The sequence below is a fragment of the Tupaia chinensis genome, unplaced genomic scaffold (genome assembly GCF_000334495.1).
Source record: "Tupaia chinensis unplaced genomic scaffold, TupChi_1.0 Scaffold000159_1, whole genome shotgun sequence".
In the NCBI taxonomy this organism is placed as follows: Eukaryota; Metazoa; Chordata; class Mammalia; order Scandentia; family Tupaiidae; genus Tupaia; species Tupaia belangeri.
In genome coordinates this window covers 2,508,390-2,523,258 of record NW_006159630.1, presented here as the reverse complement: position 1 = coordinate 2,523,258, position 14,869 = coordinate 2,508,390, and the positions used below count along the sequence as shown (strand labels likewise).

At 55.3% G+C, this 14,869-nt stretch overlaps 1 protein-coding gene across 7 annotated transcripts in view; it reads right to left on the bottom strand.

Moving 5' to 3' along the window:
- TBC1D16 (TBC1 domain family member 16) overlaps positions 1-14,869 on the bottom strand; it is a 69,167-nt gene that overhangs the window by 19,795 nt on the left and 34,503 nt on the right. For 6 of the 7 annotated variants that reach the window (XM_006145681.3, XM_006145678.3, XM_006145677.1 and 3 more), the window contains 6 exons: positions 3,400-3,561; positions 2,298-2,445; positions 1,780-1,869; positions 1,305-1,469; positions 722-870; positions 84-218 (listed from right to left, as the gene is read on the bottom strand). In XM_006145681.3, coding sequence (XP_006145743.1) covers positions 84-218; positions 722-870; positions 1,305-1,469; positions 1,780-1,869; positions 2,298-2,445; positions 3,400-3,561 — 849 coding nt within the window. The remainder of the gene's footprint in view (positions 1-83; positions 219-721; positions 871-1,304; positions 1,470-1,779; positions 1,870-2,297; positions 2,446-3,399; positions 3,562-14,869) is intronic. The other variant, XM_006145680.1, reaches the window with a different exon arrangement.

Genomic DNA, 14,869 nt, shown 5'->3' with positions numbered 1-14,869 from the left:
CCTCCCACAGGGCCAGCGAGCCCCCAAGGGCCAGCCAGGCTCACAGACTGCAGCCGAGGAAGGAGCGGAAGCTCCTGGGTTACCTCATGCTCTCCACGTTTGGGTTGCCCTCCCCGCGGAAGAACTGGTTGTTCCGATCTGTCCGGACCACGTCTTTGTCCACGGTGAACTGCACGTTGCGCCAGAAGGCTTGGTGCTCCTCGGGGGTCATGGAGAGCCTGCGTGGGCAGAGCGCCGGTCACCATCAGCGCATAGGGCAGGCGGCCCACACTACCGGAGGGGCCTCCCTGGCCCGGCACTGGATGGCACCTGGGTTGCTCCCCGCCAGCGGGGTAGGAAGTGTAGCCTCAGCCTCAGGGGCCCCCACATCCTGCCCAGTGGGCACTGGGGCTGTGCCCCGTCTCTGCAGCCCTCACTCCAACTCCTTGGTCTGCAGGCCCTGCTCCCAGCCAGCGTTTAGGGATGTCACAGGCTGGCCGTGTCTGCTGAAGGAGGGCGCTACAACCCCCATGTGTGAGCCAGCCAGCCCCGCGTCTCCGGCCAGCCCCGCCGTCCCCGGCCCAAGCGCCTAGCACAAAACCACACTCGTCCCGCCCTATCACCTACATTCCCAGGAGACCCATTTTCAAAAGAAGCTACAGGTCACGACTCGACTGGCGCCGTCGGTGCTGAACGGTGCCTCCGACGGCCTCTGCAATGCCCTGCGGTCCAGGCCGCGTACCTTCTCTGCTGGATGGCCGCGTACTCCTTCCGCTTCTGAACCCGCAGCGCCTCCCGCTGCTCCGACGTGGACTCATGGCTGTAGTAGCGCAGCAGGAAGGGCCAGACCTCCCCCCGGATCGACACATCAATGCCGCCAAAGAAAATGGCCTGGGGGGAGCGGTGGAAGTTGGGGAGGGAGAAGGCAGGGCAGCTCAAAGGACCCCTAAGAACACCCCAGAGATGCGTGTTCTGGTGGCTTTGGTGCCAGGACTCAGACCTCCGCAATTTGCACATGTTTACAGGGGAAAGCGGAGGTCCTCCATTCCCATGCACGACCAAACCGGGCTCATTTCAATGTCAATGCCCCCCCGGGGCGGCGCTGCGATTAACGTGTCGTTCTCACGTCATGGCCTAATCCCTGGTTTGGGAACCGCTGCATTTCAGTGTGAAGGCTTCTGTGCAGGCCTACGGGTATCCCCCAAACCCACTCAGATGGCTCTCTCAGGGCAGGGGCTGACTGCTTTATCCGTGTTCACACAGAACCTCGGCCAGGAAAGGGGACCCTCCTGAGGGGGCGGCCCCGGGGGCGGTGGGTGCCGTGCCTTCCGCAGCTTGTGCTCCTCCCCGACCTGGCCCAGCTCGTTCAGGTGGCCGAGCCAGGCCGACGCGTCCAGCCGCCGGTACAGGCGCTCCTCGGGGTGGGTCTCGGAGGACGGCAATTTGGGACGGCGGATGGAGAACTGCATGCAGGTCCTCTCAGGGGCCACCTGCGACAGGAGGGAAGGTGGGAAGGGGCAGACACACCCGCCCTGAGGCCGCCATGCTGTTCTGCTCTCAGGACTGAAAGCCGCCCTCCTGAAAGGAGAGCCTCCCCTGCATACAAACCCCTAAATGGCCAGTGTAATTAGACGCAATTAAAATGAAAATACCTTCATCTTGGAACGGCTTCCGCCCACTCTGACCGCACCCCCGCTCTCTCCCCGACCCCAGCCGCAGAAACGGAATTAATGCCTCATTCGGCCTAACTGCCCTGTGCCGGGACGGACTGCAATAAATTACATGTGATTGGCCACGCACAAAGGGAGCGCTGTTCTGCGCGCGGGGAGCCAGCCTGTCAGATTGTCTCCGCAAGCAGTCACGGGTCCAGGGCAAAACTGCAGCTGACATCTAATTCAGAAATCAAAGGTGCTCAACGGAGGGGAGAAAAAAGCCGTGCTACTGTAATAAGGGACGCCAGCGGGGGCTCTGTGGGAGGAAGGACTCCTAAAGTCAGCCCCTTCCTAATAAGCACACACAGTATCTTACACAGGTAATTACAGACTTCGTATCACATTTGTATGTAGATTGAGCAAAATATGGCAGGAAGCCCTGTCAAAACAGGGTTTTTCAAGTGTGGAGCGCTGACTTCACAGGGAGCCCGGCACAGGTTTCAAACCGGAGTGGCTGCACCACCACCCGCGGCTCCCACCGACAGCGAGAGGTGCCGGGCCACGCCGCGGACACAGACGCCACACACGCAGCTGGGAGTAAAGTGTGCTGGGAAGGACCGGGCCCCTGGGGCGGCCTGGGGTCTCGGCTGGACGGCGCGGGGCTACCTGGTCTTTGAGGGGTGTCCCGGCACAGTACTTCCACTGCTGAAACACGTCCACCAGCTTGTCCAGGCCACCGTGGTGGAAGTGGAAGACCTTGTACTGGCTCTCCCGGCTGGCGACCACCAGCTGGCCGCTGGTGCAGGCCTCGTCACTGAAGACCATCGGACCGCAGAAGAGAAAGTCACGGGCATGTCAGCACGGACGCGTGTGCAAGTGTGACCAGAGGCCACAGCTCAGACCTCAGAGGCAGCAAGCAGGTGGTCCTGAGCAGTTTGGCTGCCGCTGGGGTGGGGGTGGGCAGAATTATGCCCACGTGAAGCCTGTGGCCTCTTTGGCTGAAAAAGGCAACATAGCTCTCCCCTGGGGAGTCCTGCAGGGCTCTCGAGAGGCTGCCAGAGAGGCCGCCCACCCACCGAGAACCCGCTGTCCAGGAGAGCAGGTGCTGGGTGCCGCTGGTGCTAGCCGGAGTCTGGCTTTGCATCCTAGCGAGGCAGAGAACCTCCTCGAAGCAGATGTGCCCCAGCAGGCCTAGGGGACGCCCCGGGAGAGGCCTCCGGGAGGTGCACCCAGCACCTGCAATACCATCGTCCTAGCTTGGTTGCCCTCAGGTGAAGGTGGGATGTGGCCCTGGGTCTGGGGACCCACCTATGTGACACCTGTTCCTGAGCCCAGGTGCCCTCTTGCACCGGGGCCATCTGAGTGTAAGGAGGAGCTACAGGCTGGGAACCAGGAAGCACCCACCCACCTGGAAGCAAGGGGCCTCTACACAGAAGGCCACGGCCAGTTCTGGACACCAGCAGCAGGGCCGTGGGGCACCTCGGGATTGAGACCAGGATGCAGACCACACCGCAGCTCTGCTCTCTGCGCAGCCAGGCTCCTTCTAAGCCAGAGTTCGAGCAACAGCTGGCTCCGACCGCCCCGAGGGCGGAGAAATGAATGACAGCTGCTCCAGCCATCGTGTTGGGCGGCCCACCCGGCCTCAGGCCACCACTACAGGTGAGATCCGCAGTGGAGGGAAGCCAAGATTTGGAAATCCAGCCTCGGCTGAGCCAGCCAGGCCCTGCACTGCACACACGGCCGACTTCAGGCTGGGAGTGGCTCCTACCTGAAGAAAAGGCGCAGGGAGCGCATATGGCCCAGGTCCACGCGGAACACACCGCAGATCTGCTCCAGGGCGCAGGCGCGCTGTGGCTCATCCCAGCGCGGTGCGGGCATGGGGCTGCTGCTGTCCGGGAACCGCAGGTTGGCGTCCGAGCCGGAGGGGGAGCTGTAGGACCAGTCACATGTCGGCCACAGCGGTCTCCGCCCGTGCGGCCACAGGGAGGACAGGGAAGGGTGGGGAAACCGGGGCAGCACATGCACTCACAGACATGACTAGCACCTAGGAGGCAGCGAGGGACCCACTGCCGGTCACGGACAGCGAAGCGTGGCCACGACCCAGCTCCCGTCCACGGCAGAGAGGGGAGGCAGGCGAGGTCACCGTGGCCCGAATCTTGGCGATGTGACTCTGGGCAAGTGACCCTGCCTCTCTGAGCCTTGCTCCCTCATTGTAAAGGGAGACAGGTAAGGAGGCTTCGAGTGGAGCAGACAACTGTGGCGGGCTTCGTCCTGGGCTTGACAGCGGCCGTGCGGGGCTCATCGCAGACAGGAAGGGCTGCCACTGGGTTCAAGCTGGTTCGCCATGGCTCGGGGAGGACACGCGGGCGTTTACACCCTGGGTGTGCCTGGGCCTGGGTTAGCAGCTTCCCATGCACTTCTACTGCGTAAGCGCCTCCACTGTCCTGTGTAACGAGTGGAGTATTACCCCGCCGAGGAGACTGAGGCCCGGCGAGGCGAAGTGACCCCCACAGTCGCACGGCTAGCAAGCGGCAGGCCTGAGCGGACCCCCAAGCTCTCGGCTCACGCTGGCTCCAGCAGCTTGTCAGCAAGTCTACCGCTTGGCAGCACAGGCCGGCCCAGACCTGGCATGTCAGTGTGTGGACCCACTCAGCCCCAGCCATGTCAGCGCGCGGACCCACTCAGCCCCAGCCAGCCATGTCAGCGCGCGGACCCGCTCAGCCCGGGCCATGTCAGCGCGCGGACCCGCTCAGACCAAGGCCATGTTAACACGCGGACCCACTCAGACCTGTGTCATGTGAACACACGGAGCCGCTCAGACCAGGGCCATGTGAACGCGTGGACCCGCTCAGCCCCGGCCATGTCAGCACGCGGACCCGCTCAGACCTGGGTTATGTGAACGCGAGGACCTGCTCAGCCCTGGGTCATGTCAACACGCAGCCCTGGCCATGTCAACACACGGACCCGCTCAGACCTGGGTCATGTGAACACGCGGCGCCATTCAGACCAGGGTCATGTGAACACGCGGACCTGCTCAGTCCCGGCCATGTCAGCACGCAGACCTGCTCAGACCTGGGTCATGTGAACACGCGGCGCCATTCAGACCAGGGTCATGTGAACACGCGGACCTGCTCAGTCCCGGCCATGTCAGCACGCAGACCTGCTCAGACCTGGGTCATGTGAACACGCGGCGCCATTCAGACCAGGGTCATGTGAACACGCGGACCTGCTCAGTCCCGGCCATGTCAGCACGCAGACCTGCTCAGACCTGGGTCATGTGAACACGCGGCGCCATTCAGACCAGGGTCATGTGAACACGCGGACCTGCTCAGTCCCGGCCATGTCAGCACGCAGACCTGCTCAGACCTGGGTCATGTGAACACGCGGCGCCATTCAGACCAGGGTCATGTGAACACGCGGACCTGCTCAGTCCCGGCCATGTCAGCACGCAGACCTGCTCAGACCTGGGTCATGTGAACACGCGGACTCACTACACTGATCACAGTATGTGTTACATGGATTCAGCCACACCACAGGTCAAACCCGCTCCGATTTAACGCCAAAACGTCACGGCAGCGCCCCGCAGAGCCACGCTGCGGCGCTCTCGTCCGCTTTCCTGAGGGAGCCCAGCCCACGCACGCGTCAGAGGCACCTCTTGGTCAAGCAGGCACTGGGCCTCTAAATACGCTTTGGATGGTGCACATAGGATCGCTGCTGGCTCGGAGCTTCCCCGGGGAGACAGGCTCGCCTTCCCAGAACCCTTTGCTGCTCGCGAACAACGCTGGCCTTTCTCCCTACCTGTCTCAAGAGGTGGCAGAGCCTGGTCCTGCCCTCCCGGGGCATCGGGAGCTCCAAGGAAACAGCGTAAAGCCAGGCAGGATCCGGCAGGTAGGCAGATAACACGAACCCCCTGGCCACAGGCCACAGAGCAAGCAAAGCCCCCAGAAGGCGGAGGGATCGCCACATCTTCCCAAGTGGACCCTGGCCAGGCTGCACTATGAAGTCATTGTTCCCCAAACAAGCTGGCCCCCCACCGGCCACTTTACCAGCCCTTGGTAATCTGCTTATGAACAAAGAGGCCAGACAGCTGTGCTCAGCGGGCTTCCAGCCCGGCCCAGGCCCCTCCTAACCCAGAGGCCTGAAAGGGCGGCCACCTATTCCCAGGCCCCCAGGGCCCCTCGGCCTCTGCTGACCGCAGGGACACACGACCACACAGAACACACCAGCACGATCCTCCTGATCCTGCAAACAAACCAGAGAGGGGCCCCCAGGGCTCCCCCCAGCAACTTGCCTGCGGGCAGTAGTCACTTAAACCCTCTCACGACTCCTCAGGGGCAAAGTATCTGCATTAATTAATTGATTCATTAATTCAAAACACTGTGCTTGGGACCACAGCTGGGGTTCCTTCCACAAGTTTAAACTGAGGCTGAGTTGGTGAAGCCTTGGCTCCTCTGGCTTGGGGCCTGTCCCTGCAGACCCCACCTGTAGCTCCTGTGGGGGATGGGAGTGGGGGGTCCTGCCGCACAGCCCCAGCCCCCACCCCCGCCCCCTGGCACTGGCTCTGGCAGAGACAGTTAATACCCATACCTGGGATGAAAACAGAATGTCTCGGAATTTTGAAGTCACAGAAAAATTCAAAAGGAAATAGAACCACAGAAACATTGGAAAACATAGTTAAAACAATTGTTTAAATTGCCAGAGGTGCACGCGTTCACCAGAGAGCTAGAGAGGAGGCAAAAGCACCTCCGAGGGGCACGGCCACGCTGCGATTCCTTCTGCATTCCGTGGGGACAGGGCTGTGCACGGTGTGCACGCGGCGTGCGTGTTTCAGGGACTCGATCCGCAGTTGGCCATGTGGGATCTGGCTCCTTTAACAACCAGGTTAGAAGGCTAGCCCTCAAATTATTTTTGTCTGTTTGTTGTCGTTCTTTAATTTGCTATAGGGTGCATTGCACTTGCTGGAGACAGGAGAGCGAGCAGGGCTTGCGACAGAGAGAAAGCGCCCCCGGGCAAGAAGCCAGCAACCCCGCAGCAGGCCCAGGCAGGGTCAGATACAGACACATACAGGCTAGAAACGGCCTCCGACTCGCCGCAGGTCATCCCATCAAGAGGGGCATCTGTCTGTCCTTGAAGACAGACCCTGAGCTGAGCTTGCATGACCAGCAGAACGTGGCCAAGGCCGCGGCCTGGAGAAGGCCAGCAGCTCCCGCACTCTGTGTCTTGCTACAGCTTGGCAGGGGTTGAGAGGCCTGAGGACAGAGATGCTCAGCTGCCAGTCAGCAGCCCAGCCCCACACGAGAACAGAGGCCATTTCAGACGCTCCATCCGCTGTGTGCAGGCACCTGACCAAACTGGAGACCTGCAAGCCAAGAAAAGGGGTTCATTTTAAGCCGCTAAGTTTGCAGGCTGTTTGTTCCTCAGCGAAAGATACCTGGTACTTGCAGCGGTGTCTCTCCAGAGAAAGCAGGGGCAGGGGAGAAGCCCCCAAGCCGCGTTGAGTTGTGGTTCTCAAGGTCAAAGAAACGCTGGGTCCAGACTTTAGCCTTACTTAAAATAGCCGCATCTCTAAATTTACTCTTGCTTTTCTTCATCTTAAGCCTTTTGAGTCAGCTGAATGAAAAGTGGATGGAAGATGAGCGGATGGCGTGGAGGTTAGGGTGCTGACGCCCACGTGGCCGCCACCTTCCGAGTCCTGGACCTGGCTTGCTTTCTTACTTTCCCACTCTCTCTGATGAGCACATGTACCATATAGCAGATAAAATAATAGTAACAAATAAAAGTTTTATAAAGAAAAGGAAAGTGGCTAGAACCCCAGCTATCGGTAATTTGTGCCTAAGGAGCCCTGAGAGGGTTGAAGTGACCCTGCCTGCAGGGGCTGCTGGGGGAGCCCCTCTCCTGGTGAAAGCCGCTCCTCCTCTTTCAGAGGGCCTCTGGCTGCAGCAGGGGTGGGGCCTCCTCCCCTGACTCCACCCAGTCTCTTCTCTCTGGATCCTGCAACCCTGGCTGCCCCCTATGGTGGGTGGGTTTGGAGCATGGAGCTGGGTGGGTTCGGTGTGATGGGGGCGAGGTGGGCAGCAGGCCTCAGGGCAATGCCAAAACTTGGAAGCAATCAACATATCCTTGGGTACTTGAACGAGAACTAACCCTCCGTAAAGCCTGCTATGCCCAGACAATGGAACATTCCTCAGCGCACCACGGGAAGACATGGTAGAACCTTAAATGCACACCACTGTGAGAGAGAAGCCAGTCTTGGCGCTGCGGACGGCACCATCCACCTACGTGACGTTCTGGAAAAGGCAGAACTGGGGACCATGAAGAAGTCAGTGTTGCCGGGGGTTACGGGGAGCAAGGGCTGTATGACACCAGGGAATGTTCGACCCCAACGCCAGCTATGGGCTGTGGCTGATAATGACAAGGCAATGTGGGTTTGCCCACTGTAACAAACGTGCCACAGAAGGCTGGCTGCGGGGACAGGGTGTGTAGGCAGGGTTACCTGGAAGATACTGTACCTTCTGCTCACTTGTGTTGTGAACCGAAAACTGCTCTGAAAAATGAAGTCTATTTTAAAAAACTCAGCTAGGGGCAGTCAGTGGTGTGGTGGTTAATGTGGCTGGACCCCACGTGGCTCACCGCGCAGTTCAAGTCCCACACCTGGCAGTTTGAAACATACACTGGGCACATGCGTGCATGCCCAAAAGCCTGAGAAGAGAATGGAGAAGGGACTGCAGTGTGGCCATCCCCCCCCGGGGGGGGGGTGCTTCCTCCCATCCCTGGCTCCGGGAAGCACAAGTGCGCCATAGCAAATTTAAAGCTAAATCAACCAGAACCAACGAAAGGAATCAAGAAGCCAAACGGGGCACATCTCACACACACACACACACACACACACGATAAGAACTGGTATCATTAATATGTAAGAAATTGTAAAAATCTTTTATTAATAGATTTTTTTGAGGGATTTTTGCTACAGGGTGCATGCACTTGCCAGAGCGATAGAGAGTGAGAGATCACCCCCTGGGAGGATGGCCACACCACAGTCTCTTTCCTCCATCCTCCTCTCGGCATCTTGGGCACACACACATATGCACCTGGTGTGGGTTTTAAGTTGCAGGGTCACCGGGACTTGAACTGCGGTTGACTACATGGGAGTCCAGCGATGTAACTGCTATACCATCTGCTGGTTTCCCCCAAATTAATAGATTCTATTTATTTGCGAGAGGGTACATGCACTAATCGGAGACAGAGAGGGGGGGTGGGAAAGCACCCCTTCTGGGCGATGACCACACCATGATCCCGTGTGCTCCATTTCCCCTTCCGTGATCTGGGCTCACACGTGCATGTACCCGGTGTATTTCTGAAGCCAGGTTCAGGTCTGGAACTCAAACCACAGACTCGGTCGTATGGCTCCCAGTTGCTTAATCACCACACCACCAGTTGGCCCAAAAGTATAGTAATTTTTATGGACAAAGCTTTTTAATACTGTGTAATCAAAAAGAAAAAAATGAATATCCAATAGAAAACTGGCAAAATGGGGGAAAATTCACTAGAGAATAAATATAAACAACTACTAGAAATTTCGGGTCCAGAGAAATGAAGTAATTACAAATTTTTTTTTTTTTGAGAGGTTTTTGCTATAGGGCATGTGCACTCGCCAGAAAGCCAGAGAGAGACAGAGACAGAAATCACCCCCTGGGGGGATGGCCACACTGCACATTGAACTAAAGTGTAGGGTAAAATGGAGTTAACACAGGAAAAAATTGTATTCTAGGGCCAGCCCTGTAGCCTTGTAGTTAAGGCAGCTGGATCCCACATGGCCAACTGTGGTTCAAACCCCAACTCCAGTGACTTAAACGAAGCTGGAGAACTTACTTAATTTTGAGACTTGCAAAGCCACAATAATCAAAATAGTTGGATGTCGGTGAGAAGACAGCATCATGGATGGTGAGACAGGTGAGTCATCAACAGAGCAGAAGAGAGTCCGGAAGTAGAAAATGTGACCGACTAATCACTGAAAAAGGTACAGAGGCAATTCAGTGGAGAAAGGGCAACTTGGGACCAGCAGTTAGCGTAGTGGCTATGTCGCTGGGCTCCCAGGTAGTAGACCACCATTCGAGTCCCGGACCCGGTGGCTTAAACTCACGCCGGGCACGTGTGCGTGCGTGCCCAAGATCCCGAGGGGAGAATGGAGGAGAAGGGATTGCGGCGTGACCATCCCCCCTGGGGGGTGATTTCTCGCTTTCTGTCTCTCTGTCTCTCTCTGTCTGTCTGGCGAGCGCATGCGCCCTATAGCAAAAACCTCTCAAAAAAAAAAAAAAAAGAAAGAGAGAGAGAAAGAAAGGAAGGGTCACTTGTCAATAAATGGCGGCTGTCCGTATGAGAATGACCATCAGCCTTTCCTCGTGTCATTTAACACGTGTCACAGACCTAGACGTGAGATGTCAAACTAAACGTTCGTAGAATAATCCATAAGAGAAAACCTTTGTGACCTCGGAATAGGTCCAGGTTTCTTAGATAGAACACAAAAAGCACAACCCTAAACAAAATATTTATAAACTGGAAAATTAAAAACATGTTGCTTCAAAATACCCCATTAAAGGGAACAAAGATGCATGCCACGGCCTGGGAAAAAGTATTCCAGAAACTGAGGTCCACGGAAGGCCTGCAGGATAGGTGTAATGATGTCTGGCAACGCAACGGAGCACACGTAGGAGGTGGGAGAGATAAATGAGATTGCATTAAAATGAAAAAACTGCTCTTTGAGAAACACTCAAGAAAATAAAAACAGAAGCCATAGACTGGGAAAAGATATTTGCAAAAACGCATACCTGATAAAGGATTGGTTTTCATAATAGATAAAGACCCTTAAAAATCAGTAAGAAAACAAACAACACAATTTTTAAAATAGGCCAAAGATTTGAAAAGACGCCAACGAGGGTATTCGGATGGTAAACAAGCATGTGAAAAGCTGCTCAGTATCATTCGTCCTTAGAGAAATGCAGACTGAAACCACAGTGTGACCCAGAGACAAAGTGACGCTACACAGCAAGCAGGATGGCGAGCACACACACCGCCACACGGCGCTGGCCGGGACGGGGAGCAACCGGAACTCTGCACACGGCAGGCCTAGCGGTGCGCTGGCTGGAGGGATGCAAATACACAGTTGCTCTGAAAGAGCAGACGGCAGTGTCCTACAAAGGCAGGCCTTCGCGTCTCCTCAGACTCAGCCGCCCCACTCCTCGGTATTTACTCAGGAGCATGACAAACCTTCACATAAAATCCTCTGTGTGAACGTTTGTAGCAGTGTTACTTACAATTGCAAAAGTGAGAAGAAAAGGGCCAGCAGGTGGCATAGCAGTTAAGGCGGGGGACCCCCACATGGCCAATTACAGTTCGAATCTCAGACTACACGGCTTGAAAATCAGGCCGGGGAGGCCAGCAGATGGTGTAATGATTACGTCACTGGACTCCCACGTAGTCGACCATGGTTCGAGTCCCAGACCCAGCGGCATAAAACTCACGCTGGTTTGTGTGTGTGTGTACCCAAAATCCCAAAAGGAGAATGGAGGAGACGGGACTGCAGCATGGGCTATCCCCCTGGGAGGTGACTTCTTGCTTTCTGTGTCTCTTTATTTCTACAGTGAGCATATGCACCCTATAGCAGAAAAACACCAGGTGCGTGTGCGTGTGTGCCCAAAATCCCGGGAGAAGGAGAGGAGAAAGGATTGTGGTGTGGCCAACCCCCTGAAGGGTGATTTCTCATTTTCCCTCTCTTTGTCTCTCTCTGGTGAGCACATGAGCCCTCTGACAAAATCTTTAAAAAAAAAAAAAGGAAAAAAGAAGGGAGAGGACCAGCAGGAGGACCAGTAGGAGGCATAGTGATTAAGGTGCTTGACTCCCACTTGACTGACCATGGTTCAAGTCCCAGACCGGGTGGCTTACTTTCTCACTCTCTCTCCCCTCTCTCTCTCTGGTGAAATAATAATTAATTGAATTTAATAGATAATTATTTTTAAAAAGTGAGAAAAAATACAAATGGTGAATGGAGAAACAAGCAACAATACATCCACATGGTGGAATATTACTCAGCAATAAAAAGGAGTACATGCACGGATCTCCAGTGTGTTCCGTTAACCGAGAGAAGCCAGACACAGAAAGCTACATGAAGAGGCACTCCTGTCCTCTGTGGTCAGAAGGATGTGAGTTAAACCCACAGGCACCCACTTCTCTCTGTAGAAAATGGCAACGACGATGAGATTTTAATTTGCTATAGGGCACATGCGCTCGCGAGAGACACAGACCCACTTGACTGACCATGGTTCAAGTCCCAGACCGGGTGGCTTACTTTCTCACTCTCTCTCCCCTCTCTCTCTCTGGTGAAATAATAATTAATTGAATTTAATAGATAATTATTTTTAAAAAGTGAGAAAAAATACAAATGGTGAATGGAGAAACAAGCAACAATACATCCACATGGTGGAATATTACTCAGCAATAAAAAGGAGTACATGCACGGATCTCCAGTGTGTTCCGTTAACCGAGAGAAGCCAGACACAGAAAGCTACATGAAGAGGCACTCCTGTCCTCTGTGGTCAGAAGGATGTGAGTTAAACCCACAGGCACCCACTTCTCTCTGTAGAAAATGGCAACGACGATGAGATTTTAATTTGCTATAGGGCACATGCGCTCGCGAGAGACACAGAGGGAAAGCGAGAAAGCAAGCTGCCAGGGCCGTGTTGGAGCCCAGCGCCTGAATCACACCGGTGCTGACCCCTCTGCTAATGTTTAGGGACGCTCTTGTATTAACCCTGTGAGTGCGACAGCAGTAACCCCATCCCACAGCTGAGGAGACCGAAGCCAGCACACCCCAGATCTCACGCGTGGCAAATGTCGCAGCGAGGACGGGCAGCCGGTGGGGCGGTCCGAGTGCAAGCTCCAGACGCCGCTGGGCGCGCGACTTTCAGAGACAAGGGCAGCAACTGCTTGAAGAAGAAAACAACTCCTTCTTTAAAAGCAGCATCTCCTGAATCGTGCCCTGAACATACGGCTCCTTTGCCCTTCGCCCCGCGCCATGCTCAGAGGCGGTCAGCGGTCAGGTGTCCCTACCAGCGAAGGCCCTGCCCGTGGCCTGGCAGCCAATACGCTACACAAGCTGGTCCTGGCACCTCCCCTGCCCTAGTTTTCTAGGGCCACTGTCAACATTTCCCACACGGCACGGGATTAGAACTCTAGGGCGGCATTCTCTCACAGTCCTGGAGACCGCAAATGTGCAGTGACGGCGCCCCTGAAGTCTCGGGGAGGACCCTCGTCCCCTCCTCCCCTTCTCCCCCTCTGGCCCTTACTGGCATCCTCGGTGTCCCCTGCCTTAGGCCGCGCACACGGCCTTACTCCCACTGTGTATGTCTGTGTCTGCCTTCTTTTCTTACAAGGACACCAGGCACTGGGGCAGGGCCCATCCTAACACGGAATGACGTCATTTTAATAAATGGCATCTGAAACGATTTCCAGATAAGGTCACCTTCTGAGGGTCCAGGTAGACTTGAGTTTGGGGGATTCATTCGATCGTGCCTCCCCATGCTGTGGGCGAACCTGCCCACGTGCTTTCCTGCCGTCTGCCAGGCTTCGCTTACCGGCCCTCTGCCTGCCCCGTTCGCTCTGCCGCTCTCTGCTCTGGTTCCTCTCCACCTCTGAGGCCCGAGGTAAAGACCACTTCCTCCAGGGTGCTAAGCAGGGGGCCTGAGACGCGTAACGGCTCTGTGTGGTTTTCCTTCATTTCGTGAAAAATTCTTAGCAATCGATCATTCATTTTTGTGTGTTTTGTGTGAGTTTGTGTCACAGTCATTGTTGACTCCCAAACCAGACAAAGATATAAGAAAATAAAACCTTAGACCCTTATGAAATCCCTTATGAATGCAGACAAAAAACCCTCAAGAAAATACTAGCAAACTGAATCCAACAACATGTCAGAAGAATCGCACATCCTGACCAAGAGGGATTTACGCCAGGAGCGCACCAGCATTAGTTTGGTATGTGGAGATCACTCAGCATGACCCCCCAGACTAACAGAAGACAGAAACACAGTCATTTCGATAGATGCAAAGAGAACTCTACAAACCCAGCGCCCTTTCATGTTGAAAACACTCGCCAAACTAAAGCTAGAAAGGAAGTTCCGAAATCGGATCAAAGACATCTATGAGAAACCCCATACCGAAAAAACAAACCTACAAATTCGGTGGTGAAAGACGGAAAACCTTCCCCGGCAAGAACAGAAATGGGACAAGAATGTCCGTCCTCACCACTTGTGTGCAAAATTGTACTGGAGGTGCTCCCAGGGCACGTAGCCAAGATGATGAGGGCTGCAGAGGAAGAAGCGGAGCGGTATTTGTGGGAGACGACCTTGTGTATAGACAATCCTTGGACATCTAGGCCTCCTCACACGAAAAAATCTACTGGAACTAATTGATAAACAAATTAAGCAAAGCTGCAAGATGTCAGATCAATATGCAACAATTAATCGCTTTTTATGTACGAGCAATGAACAATCTGAAAAAATGAGGTCAAGAAAACAGTTCCATTTGTAACAGGCACAAGAAGTACAGGGCATGTGGCTAAAGACTAGGGAACGTTGAAACAAAGTAACAACCTAAATGAGTGGGAAAATGCCCCATGTTCGGGGACTAGAAGAAACAAAGCTGTTAAAATGGCAGCCCTCCCCCAAACAGAGCTATAGAGTGCGCACAGTATCTGTAGAATCCTAGCTGCCTCTTCTGCAGATTGATAACCCGGAAATGCAAGGGCCCTAGGATGAAGCACCCATACGGACGGCTCAGAGACGCCACCGCAGAGGGCCACACACTGGGATTCCATGGATAGGCTGTCCACAAGGGGCAAATCCCAGAGACAGAGATGCCGCGGCTGCCAGCGCTGGGGCAGGGCGGGCGGGGCGTAACTCTAGTGAGTACTGGCTCTCCTTGGCTTGTGATGAAGGTGCTCTGGAACTGGGTGGTCATGACGGCCGCACGACTTCGAGGACGGCGTGAGGGCCGCAGCACTGTGCTGTGAAGGGGGCTTTAATGTGTGAGTTATCTCAGGGAGGAAAGAGTCCCAGCTGCTATTGTCTCCTGCCTGATTCACCTCACATACCTCCGCACAGAGAGTCTTGCACGACCTCGGAAGTTGGGTGGCCCTAAAGAACCGAAGTGAGGACTCAGGTGCGTGTACCCCACCTTCTCAGCAGCAGG